Genomic DNA, 19,416 nt, shown 5'->3' on the forward strand with positions numbered 1-19,416 from the left:
TAATCCCCAGTAATTTAAAGCTACTGACCACATCCACTACCAATTCAGAATCAGGTTTATTATTACCAGCGTATAAGACCATAAGACCAGAAGCACGCAGTTCGGCCCTTCGAATCTGTTCTGCCATTCAATCATGGGCTGATCCAATTTTTCCAGTCATCCCCACTCCCCTGCTTTCACCCCGTACTCTTTGGTGCCCTATCTAATCAAGAACCTATCTATCTCTGCCTTAAATACATGCAATAACTTGGCCTCCAAGCCACTCGTGGCAACAGATTCCACATATTTACCACCCTCTGACTAAAGTAATTTCTCCACATCTCAGTTCTAAAAGCACATCCTTCAATCCTGAAGTCGTGCCCTCTTGTCCTAGAATCCCCTAGCATGGGAAATAACTTTGTCATATCTAATCTGTTTAGGCCTTTTAAACATTTGGAATGTTTCTATGAGATCTTCCCTCATTGTCCAGAACTCCAGGGAATATAGTCCAAGAGTTGCCAGACGTTCCTCATGCAGTAACTTTTACATTCCTGGAATCATTCTCGTGAATCTTCTCTGAACCCTCCAATGTCATTATATCCGTTCTAAAATAAGGAGCCCAAAACTGCACGCAGTACCCCAAGTGTGTTCTCACGAGTGCTGTAGAGAGCTTCAACATCAAATCCCTGCTCTTGTATTTTATGCCTTTAGAAATGAATGCCAACATTGCATTTGTCTTCTTCACAAACAACTCTGGAGGTTAACCTTTAGGGTATCTTGCACAAAGATTCCCAAGTCCTTTTGCATCTCTGCATTTTGAATTCTCTCCCCATCTAAATAATAGTCTGCTCATTTATTTCTACCACCAAAGTGCACAACCATACACTTTCCAACATTGTATTTCATTTGCCTCTTCTTTGCCCATTCGGCTGTTTGTTTCCTCAACACTACCCGCTCCTCCACCTATCTTTGTATCATCGGCAAATTTAGCCACAAATCCATTAATCCTATTCCAAATCATTGACATACATCGTAAAAAGCAGCGGTCACAACACCGTCCCCTGTGGAACTCCACTGGTAACTGGCAGCCAGCCAGAATAGGATCCCTTTATTCCCACACTCTGTTTCTGCTGACCAGCCAATGCTCCACCCACGCTAGTAACTTCTCTGTAATTCCATGGGCTTTTATCTTGTTAAGCATCCTCATGTGCGGCACCTTGTCAAAAGCCTTCTGAAAATCCAAGTACACCACGTCTACTGTATCTCCTTTGTCTACTTTGCTTGTAATTTCCTCAAAGAATTGCAGTAGGTTTTTCCTTCCAGGAAATCGTGCTGGCTTTGGTCTATCTTGTCATATGCCTCCAGGTATTCCGTAATCTCATCCCTAACAATCGATTCCAACAACTTCCCAACCACTGATGTCAGGCTTACAGGTCAATAGTTTCCTTTCTGTTGCCTCCCAGCTTTCTTAAATAGTGGAGTAACATTTGCAATTTTCTAGTCATCTGATATATGCCAGAATCTATCAGTTCTTGCAAGATTATAGTTAATGCCCCTGCAATCGCTCTAGCTACTTCCTTCAGAACCCAAGGGTGCACTCCATCAGGTCCAGGAGACTTATCCACCCTCAGACCATTAAGCTTCCTGAGCACCTTCTCAGTCGTAATTTTTACTGCACAAACTTCACTTCCCTGACACTTGAATGTCCAGTATACTGCAGACATCTTCCACTGAAAATACGCATTCAGGTCCTCTGCCATCTCTGCATCACTAATTACAATATCTCCAGCGTCATTATGCATTGGGCCTATATCTACCCTTGACTCTCTTTTACCCTTTATATACTTAAAAGCTTTTAGTATCTTCTTTGATATTAGTCGCCAACTTCCACTCATAATTTATCTTTTCCTTCAGAATGACCTTCTTAGTTTTCTTCAAGTTTTTAAAAGCTTCCCAATCCTCTTATCTTCCCACTAGCTCTGGCTAACTTGTATGCCCTCTCTTTTGCTTTTACTTTTGGCTCTGACTTCACTTGTCAGCCACAGTAGTGTCCTCTTTCCCTTTGAAAATTTCTTCTTATTTGGAATATATCTGTCTTGCATTTCCCTCAATTTTCGCAGAAACTCCAGCCATTGCTGCTGTGCTGTCCTTCCTGCAAATGTCCCTTTCCAGTCGACTTCAGCCAGTTCCCCTTTCATGCTATTGTAATTTCCTGTATGTCGTGAAATTTTTAAAATTTGTGGAAGCATTGCATAATAATAGCGAAGAACTAGTCCTATAAGTGTGAATAATTCCTATAAGTATAAATAGAAATAAAAAAGTAGTGGGGTGGTGTTCATGGGTTCAATGTCTATTCAGAAATTGGATGGCAGAGGGGAAGAAGGTATTCCTGAGTCGTTGACTTGGTGTCTTCAGGCTCCTGTACCTCCTTCCTGAGAAAATGGCATGTCCTGGGTGGTGGGATCCTTAATGATGGCACCGCCTCGTGAATTTTCCCCCAGTGTAGACTGGTACATGTTCACACCCACCCAACACCCTGTCATCAACAATCAGCTATTTAGTTCATTCCAAGATGATGGGAGCTCAGGCAGCATCTGTGGAGGGAAATGGACAGTCGTGAAAGCCTCCAGCTTTCTGTGTGTTGCTCCAGACTGCAGCATCTACAGCCACCTCCAGGAGAGTGATACAGACCCTTGGCAGTCTGTCAGTGCTGCCTGCTGTCCCACCTTTCGTCAGAGTTGGAGAAAACGGATAGCTTCACTACAAACCCTGACGAAGGGTCTTGGCCTGAAACGTCGACTGTACCTCTTCCTAGAGATGCTGCCTGGCCTGCTGCGTTCACCAGCAACTTTGATGTATGTAGCTTCGCTACAGTTGGAAGGGGCACATTGACTTGTTGGGGGAGGGGTGTAGTGAGGCAAGACCACTGGAGGGATTAAAATGGTGCAATTTCAAGACAAGGGTATGGGGGCTACATGGTGGAGCTAGCCAGTGTGGTTCAGCAGACCCAGGGTGGATGAATATACAAATGCAACCACAAATGTTCTAGTGCATTAGGGCCCAGTTTATTTTCACCCACTTACTTGGTATGAGTGATGTTGAAGGAACTCGGCAGGTCAGGCAGCATCTATGGTGAGGAATAAACAGTTAACGCTTCAGGCCGAGTCCCTTCATTTCACTAGGGCGTGAAATGTGTCATTATTTGACACAATATTTCGCGTTTAATTATTTGATGTGAAGCATGCAAAGATATAGAATTACAGTGAATTCTAAATATGATTAAAAAGGAGAAGCCAGGTGGAGTTCATGGACCGTCTAGAAATCTGATGACAGAGGGGAGGAAGCTGTTCCTATGACATTGAGTGTGTGTCCTCGGCTCTTGTACCTCTTCTCTGATGATAGTAATGAGAAGAGAGCATGTCCTGGGTAGCGAGGACCACCAATGATGGATGCTGCCTTCTTGAGGCATCACCTTTGAAGATGTCCCTCGCTGCTGGGGAAGCTTCCAAATTAAATTTATTATCAAAGAACATGTAGCACACCATATACAACCTAAGATTAATTTTCTTGTGGGCATACTCAAATCCATAATAGAATAATAGCCATAATAAAATCAATGATCTATCAAATTGGGCGTTCAACCAGTGTGCCAAAGACAACAATATGAACAGATAGAGAGATACTGTGGCATGTAAAAGTTTGGGCACCCCGGTCAAAATTTCTGTTACTGTGAATAGCTAAGCGAGTGAAAGATAACCTGATTTCCAAAAGGCATAAAGTTAAAGATGACACATTTCTTTAATATTTTAAGCATGGTTACTTTTTTATTTCTATCTTTTACAGTTTCAAAATAACAAAAAAGGAAAAGGGCCTGAAGCAAAAGTTTGGGCACCCTTGCATGGTCAGTACTTAGTAACACCCCCTTTGGCAATTATCACAGCTTGTAAACACTTTCTGTAGTCAGCTAAGAGTCTTTCAATTCTTGTTCGGGGGATTTTCGCCCACTCTTCCTTGCAAAAGGCTTCTAGTTCTGTGAGATTCTTGGGCTGTCTTGCATGCACTGCTCTTTTGAGGTCTATCCACAGATTTTCGATGATGTTTAGGTCGGGGGACTGTGAGGGCCATGGCAAAACCTTCAGCTTGTGCCTCTTGAGGTATTCCATTGTGGATTCTGAGGTGTGTTTAGGACCGTTATCAGCCATCCTCTTTTCATCTTTAGCTTTTTTACAGATGGTGTGATATTTGCTTCCAGAATTTGCTGGTATTTAATTGGATTCATTCTTCCCTCTACCAGTGAAGTGTTCCCCATGCCACCGACTGCAACACAAGCCCAAAGCATGATCGATCCACCCCCGTGCTTAACAGTTGGAGAGGTATTCTTTTCATGAAATTCTGCACCCTTTTTCCCCCCAAACATACGTTTGCTCATTGTGGCCAATAAGTTCTATTTTAACTTCATCAGTCCACAGGACTTGTTTCCAAAATGTATCAGGCTTGTTTAGATGTTCCTTTGCAAACTTCTGACGCTGAATTTTGTGGTGAGGACGCAGGAAAGGTTTTCTTCTGATGACTCTTACATGAAGGTCATATTTGTGTAGGTGTCGCTGCACAGTAGAACAGTGCACCACCACTCCAGAGTCTGCTAAATCTTCCTGAAGGTCTTTTGCAGTCAAATGGGGGTTTTGATTTGCCTTCCTAGCAATCCTACGAGCAATTCTCTCGGAAAGTTTTCTTGGTCTTCCAGACCTCAACTTGACCTGCACCGTTCCTGTTAACTGCCGTTTCTTAATCACATTACGAACTGAGGAGATGACTACCTGAAAACGCTTTGCTATCTTCTTATAGCCTTCTCCTGCTTTGTGGGCGTCATTTATTTTAATTTTCAGAGTGCTGGGCAGCTGCTTAGAGGAGCCAATGGCTGCTGATTGTTGGGACAAGGTTTGAGGAGTCAGGGTATTTTAGCTTTGAGATTTGCATCACTTGGCCTTTCCTAACGATGACTGAACAAGCCATTGCCCTTACAAGCTAATTAAGGTCTGAGACCTTGGTAAAAGTTATCTAAGAGCTCAAATCTCTTGGGGTGCCCAAACTTTTGCGAGGTGCTTCTTTCCTTTTTTTCACTCTAAAATTGTACAAAACCAAAATAATACACTTATCTTGCTTAAAATGTTGAAAAGAATGTTTCATCTTTAACTTTCTGACTTTTGGAGATCAGTTCATCTTCTACTCACTTAACTATTCACTCTAACAGAAATTTTGACCGGGGTGCCCAAACCTTTGCATGTCACTGTATGTTATTGATCCCAAAGGAAATTACAGTGTCACAGTAGCATTATAAGTGCACAGATATACAAATATTAGAGGAGAAGTAAGAAAAAATAAAAAATAAGTTACCACAGTCTAACAGGAGGGAGTCATCACTTCCCTGGCTATAGGCTGACTCATTATGGAACCTAATGGCCAAGGATAAGAATGGTCTCGATAGTGCTCTCTGGAGCAGTGCAGTTATTTTAGTCTATTACTAAAAGTGCTCTTCTGTTCAGCCAAGGTGGCATGCAGAGGGTGAGAAACATTGTCCAGAATTGCCAGGATATTCCGTGGGGTCCTTTGTTCTACCACAGCCTCCAGTGTGTCAGGTTTGACTCCTATAACAGAGCCTGCCGTTCTAATCAGTTTATTGAGCCTGTTGGCATTACTCATGTTGATGCCATTACCCCAGCACACTGCTGCATAGAAGATTGTACTGGCGACAACAGACTGGTAGAACATGCGAAGGAGAGGCCTGCATACTCCAAAGGACCGCAGTCTCCTCAGGAAGTGGAGGCGACTCTGGCCCTTCTTGTACACAGCCTCTGTGTTGGTGCTGAACTCAAGGTGTCATCTGGGTGCACCCCCAGGTACTTGTAGGTCCTCACCACATCCACGTCCTCACCATCAGTAGTAACGGAGCAGTGCAGGCTTAGTCTTCCTAAAGTCCATCACCATCTCCTTTGTCTTACTGATACAAAAAGAAAGAAATGGTAAGTAATAAATATTGAGAACATGAGATGAAGAGTCCTTGAAAGTGAGTGTGACAAGTGAAGCTGATGACTCCCACCACCCAGGACATGTCGTCTTTTCATTGCTACCATCAGGAGCCTGAAAGCACACACTCTCACTGATTCTGGACCAGCTTCTTCCCTTCTGCCATCCAATTTCTGAATGGACATTGAACCCATGAACGCTACCTCACTTCTTTGTTATTCCTATTTTTAACTAGTTATTTAATTTAACTAATATATATATTTACTGTAATTCTGTTTTTTTCTCTATCATTATGCATTGCAATGTACTGTTGCTGCAAATTTGACATATTTCATGACACATGCTGGTGAAATTAACTCCTGATTCTGAATCGCAGTGGAGAGATCAGGAGCCCGATGGTTGAGGGTTAATAACTGTTCCTGAACCTGGAGGTGTGGAGTCTTCTGTACCATCTTCCTAATGGCAGCAGTGAGAAGAGAACATGTCTTGAGTGTTGAGGGTCCCTGATGATGGATGCTGCTTTCCTGCGACAATGCTTCCTGCTCAGTGGTGGATGGGGGGGGGGGGGGCTTTACACGTGATGGACTGGGCCGCTCCCACTACTTTTTGCAGGATTTTACTGTTCAAGGGCATTGGTGTTTCCATACCTGGCTGTGATGAAGCCAGTCAATATATGGGGGGTGATTGATAAGTTTGTGGCCTAAGGTGGAAGGAAGGATTTTAGAAAACCTATTTATTTTTCAACATAGTCCCCTCCTACATTTACACACATAGTCCAGTGGTCGTGGAGCATACGAATCTTGTACCTCCAGAAAGTGTCCACAGCAGGGGTGATTGGTAAGTTCGTGGCCTAAGGTAGAAGGAGATGAGTTATTAACTTCAAACTTTCTGCATAATCACTCAAAGAGTTGAACTGCACGTGCATGTAACGCGAGCTGTATAACTCATCTCCTTCTGCCTTAGGCCATGAACTGATTGATCACCCCTCATTCTCTACGTGTGCATGTAACGAGAGCTGTATAACTCATCTTCTACCTTCGGCCACGAACTGATCGATCACCCTCGTGCTCTGCGTGTGCATGTAACGAGAGTTGTATAACTCATCTTCTACCTTCGGCCACGAACTGATCGATCACCCTCGTGCTCTGCGTGTGCCCGAGATGGAGCTGGCTGAGCCTGCAACCATCTGCAGCCTCTTGTGAGCAACAGGAGTGATGCAGCCAGTCAGAATGTGCTCCAGTTGCTTCAGTCTGTATTAGTCTGATATACTATAAAGCAGCTGGGAGGTGTGGTCAGACATGCTGCATTCTGATCCCGGAATATGTGCCAGCAAAGGATTCAGGACAAACTATCCCAGTTTGCAAAAGTTAACCTTGTGGGAGATCCCCTCTGACTTTCCCGGAGCAGCACTTGTCCTTGCCATCGTCCCTTTGGTCCTAACATGGTGACCATTTTCTCAAGGCAAATGGTGACCCACTTAGCACTAAGACAACAACCCCATACAGGAGGGTGCTCATGTTCTCAGTATAATTTATTTACTTTTTTTTGTATTTGCAGTCTATCACCTTTTGCACATTATCAATCTTTGTACGTAGTTTTTCATTGATTCTCTAGAATTTCTTTGTTCTGTGAATGCCTGCGAGAAAATGAATCTCAGGGTCACATGTACATATTTTGATAATGAGTTTACTTGAATTGAGAATCTACCCCAGAGGTCAGGGTTGTCTGTTACTTGTGCATTTGGGGCTCGGATTGACAGGTTTTCTGTCATGTCAAGTGGGTCTAGTGTTTCAGCTTGTGATTGGGAGATGCATAGAAGGGGAATGAGGGAAGAGAAGAGGGAGGAATCAGGAAGGGAGTGGGCGGTGAGATGGTTGAGGAGCTGGGAATGAGGAAGAGGGAGGGAACTGAATCAAACTCTCAGAAGTTGCAGGGCTCAAGTGTGACTCTTGCAGACACTTCTGACTCTGAAGCAAGTTGTGCTCACATTGAGCTGTCTCCAAGCTTTTATCTTTGACTCACAAAGCCATTAAACCCCTTGAATCTATACTTTTCACCCATCAGCCTCCATCATCTACTTTGTCGTCCTCACCATTGGATCCATTCTGTAGACCCTACACCAGTCCAGAAGTTCCTCTCCACCACCTTCCTCGTGGCTCTCTGAATGAGGGCCGGTAAATCTCTCAACTTTCACCGTTCACTCTGAACTTGAGTAGTTATAAACAGACTGTACTCGAGCAGATGCACACCTGGGGCTTGAGCTTCAGGACGCAATGGACGACTTCTTCAATGCATATGAGGACAGGGACCTTGCACCAAGTACCTGAAAGACGCAAGTTCCTTTACCAATCTGCCCTCTGACACTGTCATTGTAGGCTGCTTTGCTAGCCAGGGAGCGGGGAGGGAACCAACATGCTGGTTTATTATTGTCCCAAGATACAGTGAGAAGATCCCCTCATGTTGATCATGAGAATCAAATCATCCAGTGCATTAAGGTACAACAGAGTACAGCAATAATAATGCAGAATTAAGTGTAACAGCTACAGAGAAAGTGCAGTGCTGGTAAAACAAAGTGCAAGATTATAACAAGGTAGGTTGTGAGGTCAAGGGTCCATCTTAAGAGTACTATTTAGAGTACCATTTAACAGTGGGATAGAAGCTGTCCTTGATGGTATGTGCTTTCAGGCTCTATCCTCAGCCTAATGGGAGAGAGGAGAAGAGAGAATTTCCAGGGTGGGTGGGGGTCTTTTATTATATTGGTTGCAGCGGGAAGTGTAGACAGAGTCCATGGAGGGGTGGCTGGTTTCTGTGATGTCCATAATTCTCTGTATTTTCTTGTCATGGGCAGAGCAGGTACTGTACTGAGCCGTTATGCATCCAGACAGACATGAGATTCTGCAAATCCAGGGTAGCGCACACAAAATGCTGGAGGAAGTCAGCAGGTCAGGGAGCATCTGAAGGGGAATAAATAGTTGGCATTGTGGGCTGAGGCCCTTCATCAGGACCAGCATTTACCATGTGATGTGTTCATATGGTGCATTTTGCACCTGGGGAAATGAACATTGAAGATGAGAGTTTTAAAACTGTGGCTGAGAGCCGTTTGTTCAGCAAGAGTCAGGGCGATGAGTAAGAGTACAGTGAGAGAGTTGGCAGCAGAGCTTTGGATTAGAACATGTATAGCCAAGGTGCAAGAGAGCATTCGAATGAAAGTGTACCTGTGTAAGTTGGAGTTCCTGGCAACATAGGTAGACGTGATGGTGCGGAAGAGGTTTTGCATTCTTGCCTTCATTAGTCAGAATATAGAACTCAGGACTTGGGACGTCGTGTTACAGCTATGCAAGACTTTGCCACTTCTGGAAATCTAGGTGCAATTCTGGTCCCCTCTGTATAGGAAGGATGCATTAAACTGGAGGGGGTGCTGAAAAGATTCACGAGAGTGTTACTGGGGGAGGGCTGGGGTTATAAGGAGGCTGGATAGGCCCCGCCACACCCTGGGGTGTAGGAGTTTGAGGGGTCACCTGCGGATATGAAGAACCAGAGTCACATGTTCTATGGAAAAGAGTAAAGAGTTGACGTTTTGGCCAAGACCAGTAACCGAGTCCTGATGAAGGTTCTCAGCTTGAAACATCAACTGTTTAATTCCTCTCCATGACCTCCTGAGTTCCTCCAGCATTGTGTGTGGGTGTGTGTACAGAGATTTATGAATTCATGTGGAGCATTGAAAATGTGAATAGCCTAGAGCAAGTTCTTCCCTACCTGTTTTATGTCATGGATCCCTATTGTGAACCCCAGATTGGGTACCCCTGATATAGAGGCTGCTGACTATAAAAGTGCTGCCAGAGCATGAGGCAGAGGAATGAGGTAAATGTTACACTTGGAACATTTAAAAGGCATTTAGATGCATGTGAACAGAAGATGTTTAGAGAGGCACAGGCCAAATGCAATCAACAGAGCGGGCTTTTGTAGGCAACTTGGTCGGCACAGACGAATTGAGCCAAAAAGTCTGTTTTTCAGTGCTGTGTAACTCTTAAGAAATTTATCTTACTGCTCCAGGAAACCCATTTGATTTTTGAAAAATTGGTAACTAAAGAGCTTGACTTGCTTTGTATATATGTGAACTCTACTGGTCTGAGGAAGCGCTCTCTGAGTTGGTGTTTCATTGTGAGCACTTCGTCATAAACCATTGTCAATAAATAAAATTTATGGCAATATGATGCAGAATTCAGCCCACTGGTGACCATAATATTGATGAACAGATCCCGGCTCCATGTTGCAGCATGTTAACCGGACCAACTTTCAGATGCACAGTAGACCCCAAAAGATCTGCAGTGAGAGTCTTGCAAGAATATGCACTCATACCCAGTGGCCACTGAATGTATGTTGGTGGTTGTCTGCTGTTGTAGCCCATCCACTTCAAGATTCAGTGTGCTGTGTGTTCAGAGATGCTATTCTATAATGTGTGGTTGAGTTACTGTTGCATTCCTGTCAGCTTGAACCAGTCTGACCATTCTCCTCTAACCTCTCATTTTCACCCACAGAATTTCTGCTCACTGGGTGTTTTTTTTCCCTCTGTAAACTCAATACTGTTGTGTGTGAAAATCCCAAGAGATCATCAGTTGAGATACTCAAACCACCCCATCTAGCACCAACAGTCATTCCCTGATCAAAGTCAATTTGATCACGTTTCTTCCCCATGCTGATCTGAACAACAGCTGAACCTCTTGACCATGTCTGCATGGTTTGATACATTGAGTTTTTGCAACATGACTGGCAGATGAGCTATTTGCATGAGCATGCAGGTGTACTGGTGTATCCAATAAAGTGGCCACTGAGTGAGTGTGTGTGTGTGTGTGTTCTGTGCGAACTTCATCACTGACAGAATTAGTTTATTATTGTCACATGTGCCGAGGTACTGAAAAGCTTCTCTTTCATACAGTTCAGACAGATTGATTCATTACATCAGTACATTGATGTAGAACAAGGTAAAACACTAACAATGTGGAATAATGTGTAACAGTTACAGAGAAAGTTGCAGTGCAGGCACACACTAAGGTGCAAGATCATAAGAGGTAGATCCTGAGGTCAAGAGCCCAATTTATCATACTGCGGAACTTTATTAATGTTCTAAAAAGAGTGGGGTAGAAGCTGTCCTTCAACTTGGTCATCCGTGCTTTCAGGCTTTTGGGCCTTCTGCCCGATGAGAGAGGGGAGAAGAGACAATGTCCATGGTGGAGTCTCATCATTTCTTTTCCAAACCTTCGGGTCCTTTTCCTACTCAGCTGCCTGAAATGATGAAGGACAAATCTCAACCTGTGTCTCAAGTGCACTGAACCACAGAGGTCAGGCAGCAGGTGTCTTTTGCCACATCACCACCAACGAGCTTCCCATTTGCACACCACCCTGAGTGTAAATTGATTTATTTTATTCACCTGTAACACATATATTGCGTTCAGTTCTGGTCTCCGTGAGGTAATGTTACAGCTCTTGTGCGGGGGAGTGGATTTGAGAGCTGGTGTTCTTGTGTTTTGTGTGTGGGAGGGGGATTTGGGGGTCGGTGTTCTTGTTGCTTTTTGAATTTGCACAGTTGCATTGGTTTCAGTAGGTATATTTACTGCCAGAGAAATGTATACAATTTACATCCTGAAATGCTTTTTCTTTGCAAACATCTACAAAAACAGAAGAGTGCCCCAAGGAATGAATGACAGTTAAATGTTAGAACTCCAAAGCAACCCCCCCAGCTCCCCCTCCCATGCACAAGCAGCGGCAAGGCATTGACCCCTCTCCCACCAGCAGAAAACAATGGCACCCCCCCCCCACAGAGCACTCAAACTTACAGCAAAGCATCAATAATGACACAGACTTGAAGTACCCCAAAGACTACTTGTTCACCCGGTATTTGACATACCACGGGCTCTCTCTCTCTCCTTAATAAGGGAAAAAGAGGTGTTCCCATTTCACAGCGAGAGGGGAGACATAACAAAACAACTTGCTGATTTCAGAATCAGGTTTACTATCAGCAGCATGTGACCTGAAATTTGTTAACTTAGCAGCAGCAGTTCAATGCAACACATAATCTAGCAGAGAGAGAGAAAAAAATAAAATAAAAATAATAAATAAACAAGTAAATCAATTACATATATTGAATAAATTTAAAAAGTGCAAAAACAGCAATATAGTATATTTAAAGAAAAAAGTGAGGTAGTGTCCAAAGATTCAATGTCCATTTAGGAATCAGACGACAGAGGGGAAGAAGCTGTTCCTGAATTGCTGAGTGTATGCCTCCATGCTTCTGTACCTCCTACCTGATGGCAACAGTGAGAAAAAGGCATGCCCTGGGCACTGGAGGTCCTTAATAATGGACACTGCCTTTCTGAGACACTGTTCCCTAAAGATGTCCTGGGTACTTTATAGGCTAGTACCCAAGATGGAGCTGACTAGATTTACAACCTCCTGCAGCTTCTTTCAGTCCTGTGCAGTAGCCCCTCCATACCTGTGATATAGCCTGTTAGAATGCTCCCCATGGTGGAATTATGAAGTTTTTTGAGTATATTTGTTGACATGCCAAATCTCCTCAAATTCCTAATAAAGAATAGCAGCTGTCTTGCCTTCTTTATAACTGCGTCGATGTGTTGGGACCAGGTTAGATCCTCAGAGATCTTGACACCCAGGAACTTGAAGCTGTTCACTCTCTCCACTTCTGATCCCTCTATATTTATGGTGTTAAAAGTCTGTTGTGTCGCTTTATCTGAGCTCTGTGCCTCTGGGCACACAGTCAGCAGCAAGCCCACTGCTTCTGATCTACCTTGTTCTCCCACAGCGGCACCAGCCTGTCTCCTGGGCCGCACCCTTGGGATATCGAAAAGCGGCCGATCGTGAGGCCCTGAGAGCGAGTCCCATTCCTGCAAAGAACCCTGAAAGTGGGGGGAAAAAAAAAGAGATACCAAAGATAGCAACAGAGCTGTTTCCGAAGATGCAAGCAAAGGAGATGGCTTTCAGCGCCATCGTCACTCAGCTCTGCCTCTTCCAATCCCAAGTTGGAGCAGTCTTTCATCAATTGAGGAAACCCATGCAGTCGGGGGAAGAATGTACAAACTCCTTGCAGGCAGTAGCAGGTAGTTACAGCTGGGTCGCTGGTACTGTAAAGAGTTGTGCTAACCACTATGATACCCTGCCACCTCTGAGCGTGATGGGGCTTGACCTTCAAGCGAGCTGCACGATAAGAGGCATAGCCAGAGCGGGAATGCCTAATACCAGTTTTAAGCTGTTTGAGGTGACTGGAAGAAACCTTGGGGGGGGGGTGGGGTGGAACAGAGTAGGTTATGAGCTATGCAGGACAGATGAGATATTTAGTTGTGGAGTGGGGTAAGATGTTGGTACAACATTCTATATTCTACAACCTCATGGAGGTGGGCCATTCAGTCCACCATGCCTGCTAACCATTGAGTGTCCATCTCCACTAATCCTGCTCTCACTTGCTTCTCCATTCACCAACCTCCCCCGGCTGCTTAGTGGGACGCTGTCCACACCAGGGGCAGTTTATATTAAAATACCAACAGACACATCCTTTGGCATTCCAGAGCTCTAGGGAGAAGCTAACAGAGTCACAGGGGAAGATGCAGACAGCACACCAGCACTATCTACAGTCAGGAACAAACAGAGCTGTGAGCCAGCAAGCATCACAAACTGCAATGTGCAATCTGTACATATTATCCCCCATCAGGAAGGTCTCAAAGCTCTCTGCTTCTTTTTACCCTATATACTTCCATCCCCCATCAGGTAGGTCTCAAAGCTCTCCGCTTCTTTTTCCCCTATATACTTCCATCCCCCATCAGGAAGGTCTCAAAGCTCTCCGCTTCTTTTTGGATTCCGGACCTAATCAGTTCCCCTCTACCACCACTCTGCTCCGTCTAGCGGAATTAGTCCTTACTCTTAATAATTTCTCCTTTGGCTCCTCCCACTTCCTCCAAACTAAAGGTGTAGCTATGGGCACCCGCATTGGTCCCAGCTATGCCTGCCTTTTTGTTGGCTTTGTGGAACAATTTATGTTCCGTGCCTATTCTGGTATCTGTCCCCCCCTTTTCCTTCACTACATCGATGACTGCATTGGCGCTGCTTCCTGCACGCATGCTGAGCTCGTTGACTTTATTAACTTTGCCTCCAACTTTCACCCTGCCCTCAAGTTTACCTGGTCCATTTCTGACACCTCCCTCCCCTTTCTAGATCTTTCTGTCTCTGGAGACAGCTTATCCACTGATGTCTACTATAAGCCTACTGACTCTCACAGCTATCTGGACTATTCCACTTCTCACCCTGTCTCTTGCAAAAATGCCATCCCCTTCTCACAATTCCTCCGCCTCCGCCGCATCTGCTGTCAGGATGAGGCTTTTCATTCCAGGACGAGGGAGATGTCCTCCTTTTTTTTAAAGAAAGGGGCTTCCCTTCCTCCACTATCAACTCTGCTCTCAAATGCATCTCCCCCATTTCACGTACATCTGCTCTCACTCCATCCTCCCGCCTCCCCACTAGGAATAGGGTTCCCCTGGTCCTCACCTACCACCCCACAAAACCCCATATGTTGGACCCACCCGGGTCCAACATATTATTCTCCGTAACTTCTGCCACCTCCAACGGGATCCCACCACTAAGCACGTCTTCCCCCCCCCCCCCCGCTTTCCGCAGGGATCGCTCCCTACGTGACTCCCTTGTCCATTTGTGCCCCCCATCCCTCCCCACTGATCTCCCTCCTGGCACTTATCCTTGTAAGCAGAACAAGTGCTACACATGCCCTTACACTTCCTCCCTTACCACCATTCAGGGCCCCAAACAGTCCTTCCAGGTGAGGCAACACTTCACCTGTGAGTCGGCTGGGGTGATGTACTGCGTCCGGTGCTCCCGATGTGGCCTTCTATATATTGGCGAGACCAGATGCAGACTGGGAAACCGCTTTGCTGAACACCTACGCTCTGTCCGCCAGAGAAAGCAGGATCTCCCAGTGGCCACACATTTTAATTCCACATCCCATTCCCATTCTGACATGTCTATCCACGGCCTCCTCTACTGTAAAGATGAAGCCACATTCAGGTTGGGGGAACAACACCTTATATTCCGTCTGGGTAGCCTCCAACCTGATGGCATGAACATCGACTTCTCTAACTTCTGCTAATGCCCCACCTCCCCCTCGTACCGCATCCGTTATTTATTTTTATACACACATTCTTTCTCTCACTCTCCTTTTTCTCCCTCTGTCCCTCTGAATCTACCCCTTGCCCATCCTCTGGGTCCTGCCCCCCCCCTTGTCTTTCTTCCCGGACCTCCTGTCCCATGATCCTCTCATATCCCCTTTGCCTATCACCTGTCCAGCTCTTGGCTCCATCCCTCACCCTCCTGTCTTCTCCTATCATTTCCGATCTCCCCCTCCCCCTCCAACTTTCAAATCCCTTACTCACTCTTCCTTCGTTAGTCCTGATGAAGGGTCTCAGCCAGAAACGTCGACTGTACCTCTTCCTTGAGATGCTGCCTGGCCTGTTGCGTTCACCAGCAACTTTGATGTGTGTTGCTTGAATTTCCAGCATCTGCAGAATTCCTGTTATGTGCAATCTGTGTTCTTTCCTCATTGCCTGGACTGAGTTCAGGAGCGAACTGTGCTGTGGCATGCACTGTCACCAGAAGGACTGCAAAGGGTCACTTGTCCTCCCGCTCCAACAACACACCCCAACATTAAAGTAAAATTATTATCCAAGTACATGTATGTCACCATATACAACTGAGGAATTTAAGGGAATATAAAGTTAAGAAAGTTCAAAGAATATTGGCTTTCCTAGAATAACCCCAGACAACAGAATTGAGCACAACACTGGGGTATTGGTCTTCTGTCACTGTGTAACATCGGGATACGGTACCGGTGGGGATGGGTCTGTCACTGTGTAACACTGGGGTACGGTACCGGTGGGGACGGGTCTGTCACTGTTTAACACTGGGGTACAGTACAGGCGGGGACGGGTCTGTCACTGTGTAACACTGGGGTACGGTACCGGTGGGGACGGGTCTGTCACTGTAACACTGGGGTACGGTACCGGTGGGGACGGGTCTGTCACTGTGTAACACTGGGGTACGGTACCGGTGGGGACGGGTCTGTCACTGTGTAACACTGGGGTACGGTACAGGCCGGGACGGGTCTGTCACTGTGTAACACCGGGGTATGGTACCGGTGGGGACGGGTCTGTCACTGTGTAACACTGGGGTACGGTACCGGTGGGGACGGGTCTGTCACTGTGTAACACCGGGGTACGGTACCAGTGGGGATGGGTCTGTCACTGTGTAACACTGGGGTACGGTACCGGTGGGGACGGGTCTGTCAAGAGGAATTGAAGGCAACTGAGTGGGTCATGAATTGGCTGTCATCTTGTTGTGGAAAATCAGGTTTGTTTCCAGCTTTACAACCCCTCTCTACACTGTCCTCTCCGCTTTCCCCACTTCACCCCACAATTGTCTTTCTCAAGTTCACCGAGGTAATTTGTGACTGTTTCCTGGTTCAGACATTGAGCTGGCATTTACTGGTTGAGTTTTGGGTGGGTGTGGTTTGTTTTTATTCTGCTGTGCACAAGGTGGGTCTGTCAATTATGGTGACTTTATCTATATTGCAGGAAAGCTGCGAGGAAGACAGCTGTTGCACAACGAAGTTCTTGGGCACACCATCTGGTGGTGAGAGATGGAGTATGATAAACGGTAATTTACTAAACTCAACTGACCATCCCCTCCCCTCCCCTCCCTTTATGGACTACCTCTAATGGTATTCTGCTGTCAAACTCCAATAACCTGTTATTAAACTGGTACCAAATCCCATTGGCATCTGGCTGTCCTCCCTCATTGTGTATCTGGGCCCAGCTACTTGTGATGTTCAGAGCACAGGGTAACTGCTTCCTGCCCTCCTGAACATTGTCTCTCAGTTCCCAGACCCCACTTTCCCTTAATCTCACTGGGGACCAGGTCCCGTGGTTCCTTTAATTTCGCCAGGAACTAGGCCCCACTTTCCCCTTAATCCCACCGGGGACCAGACACTGCGATCACTTTAAACTTGCCGGGAACCAGATCCTGTGATTCCTTTAATCTCACTGCGGACCAGGCCCCGCAATTCCTTTAAGCTCACCAGGGACCAGGCCCCGTAATTCCTTTAAACTCACTGGGGACCAGATCCTGCAATTCCTTTAATTTCAACAGGAAATAGGCCCCACCTTCCCTTTAATCCCACCGGGGACCAGATCCTGCGATCCCTTTAATCTCACCGGGGACCAGATCCTGCGATCCCTTTAATTTCACCAGTGACCAGGTACCCCTGGTTTCTCTGCTGCTTTCACTGGAGCCCTAATTCCCTTGCTTCCTTTAAACTCCCCGGGACCTCGGTTCTCTGCAGTCCCTTCATTTTTGCGGTTGTGTCCAGGTGTGAACAGTTGGTCTCCACCTCATACTGTTGATAAGAGAAAGGGGAACTGGGAAGTAATCTGCTGTGTTTTCCCGTCTCTTCCTGCAGCTCAAGCCGCAGTGAGCGGATGGGACGCTATGGGAGTGACCGGTGCAAGGACGACCTGCGAGAATCCCGTGATAGGCGGGATCATGACTACAGGGACATGGATTACCGGTCCTACGACCCGGACTATGAGTGCGACACTGGCAAGGACTACGGCCAGCAGGATAGCTGGGGCTATGACCACTCTGAGGTACGCTTTCGCGTTGGGGGTGAGGTTCTCACTTAGTTGTTTACAAGGGGGCCGGCATCCACGCTGCAACTGTAGTGGACGTGGGGTAGGCGGATTTGCTGAAGCTGAGCCTTGGCTTACAGGTTGGAAGACGGCGAGTTACTGCGCTTATACAGTGGTACCGCTCGCATGGCTGTAGCCTCTTGGTGCTGGAGATCCAGGTGCAAACCTGATCTCCTGCCCTCTCTGTGCAGACTGTGCACATTCTCCCTGTGACCTGGTGGGTGAAGTTTGCACGAAGATATGGGAGAGAGTCAGTACATTAACTGGCTGTTGTGAATAGCCCACAGTGTGAAGAAGAATGGGTGGAGTGGCTGGCAACATTGTGTGGAAGTGACTAATACAGGGTAGCATCACTTTAAGGTACTTATTGCCTGTTATACTGCTGGCATTTCGGGTAGCATTGAAGGTTTTCTTCATTGCCTGTGCCGTAACAATTTTCTTTTACCAGTTACCCTTAGCTGAACCCCTGAACCTGGAGGACTGGTGGATCACTTAGTCTGGCCTCTACCCTTTGACCTGTTTGACTTGGGTGACCCTATCATGAGTCAAAGCAGAAAGCCCTGAAGCCAGCCACCATAGCTCTCTGGGTCATGGAGGCACGCAAACCTCCAAACCATGACAATTTTAAGGTGATTGGAGGAAAATATAGAGGGGATGTCAGAGGTAGATTTTAAAATTTTTTACAGGGTGTTTACCGAACAGAGGTAGTGGTGGTGGAATAAATACATCAGAGCAGGGGTTCCCAACCTTTTTAATGCCTTAGATTCCTGGGTCTGTGGGCCCCAGGTTGGGAACACCTGCATTATGGACATTTGAGACGCCTAGATGGATGCATGAATGGAAGAGAAGTTGAGGGCTGTGTAGGGAGACTGGTTAGATCGATCTTGGAGTAGGTTAAAAGGTCAGCACAAAATTGTGGGCTGAAGGATGTATATTGTCCTGTGCGTGTTCTGTGGAGTCTAATGTGAGGTGATGTGATCTGAGAATAAGATCAAGGTGGATGGAGCAGTTCGGTCACAAGTAAAGTCTTGAGTCTGTGCCTCCTGGAGTGGAAAATACTGGGAGAGACACATGAACATGAGTGAAGTACATAACATTCGCGAAGGGTATAATGTGGACTGCAGTAAATGTTCCCTCTCATCATCATCATTATGCCCTGTGTTGTATGACATGGGCAATCATAGTCTTTCCATGACTATGATTGTTCTTGGCAAATTTTTCTATTGAAATGGTTTGCCATTGTCTATACTCTACAGAGGTTGTCTGCCTGGCGTCAGTGGTCGCATAACTAGGACTTGTGATATGTACCAGCTGCACATTTGACCCTCCACCACCTGCTCCCATGGCTTCACGGTGACCTTGACTCGGGGTGGGGGGTAGGTTGCTACACCATGTTCAAGGGTGACCGGCAGGCCAGAGAAAGGAAGGAGCACCTTACACCTTCTTTGGTAGAGACGTATCTCCACCCTGCCACCACCCCCAATATAAGATTTGGATAAAACGCAAGGATTAAGTTTTAGGGTGGGTAGCTGAAATGGGATTTAGACAGGATCTGAGGGGATGACCACCTTGGTATTGGTTTATTATTGTCAGAGTCTTAAATACTGTTCATATATACCAAATCATTACACAGTGCATTGAGGTAGAAAATGGTAAA

The 19,416-nt window shown here is 46.0% G+C and overlaps 1 protein-coding gene across 5 annotated transcripts in view; it reads left to right on the forward strand.

Moving 5' to 3' along the window:
• Window positions 1-19,416, forward strand: part of LOC134339001 (RNA-binding protein 10-like) — a 71,530-nt gene that overhangs the window by 3,648 nt on the left and 48,466 nt on the right. For all 5 annotated transcript variants that reach the window (XR_010016323.1, XR_010016324.1, XM_063035229.1 and 2 more), the window contains exons 2-3: window positions 16,647-16,728; window positions 17,531-17,717. Coding sequence is in view for 3 of the 5 variants with exons in the window: in XM_063035229.1 (XP_062891299.1) it covers window positions 16,712-16,728; window positions 17,531-17,717 (204 nt within the window). In the remaining 2 variants the exon portion in view is untranslated. The remainder of the gene's footprint in view (window positions 1-16,646; window positions 16,729-17,530; window positions 17,718-19,416) is intronic.

Source organism: Mobula hypostoma, chromosome 28 (assembly GCF_963921235.1).
Source record: "Mobula hypostoma chromosome 28, sMobHyp1.1, whole genome shotgun sequence".
NCBI lineage: Eukaryota > Metazoa > Chordata > Chondrichthyes > Myliobatiformes > Myliobatidae > Mobula > Mobula hypostoma.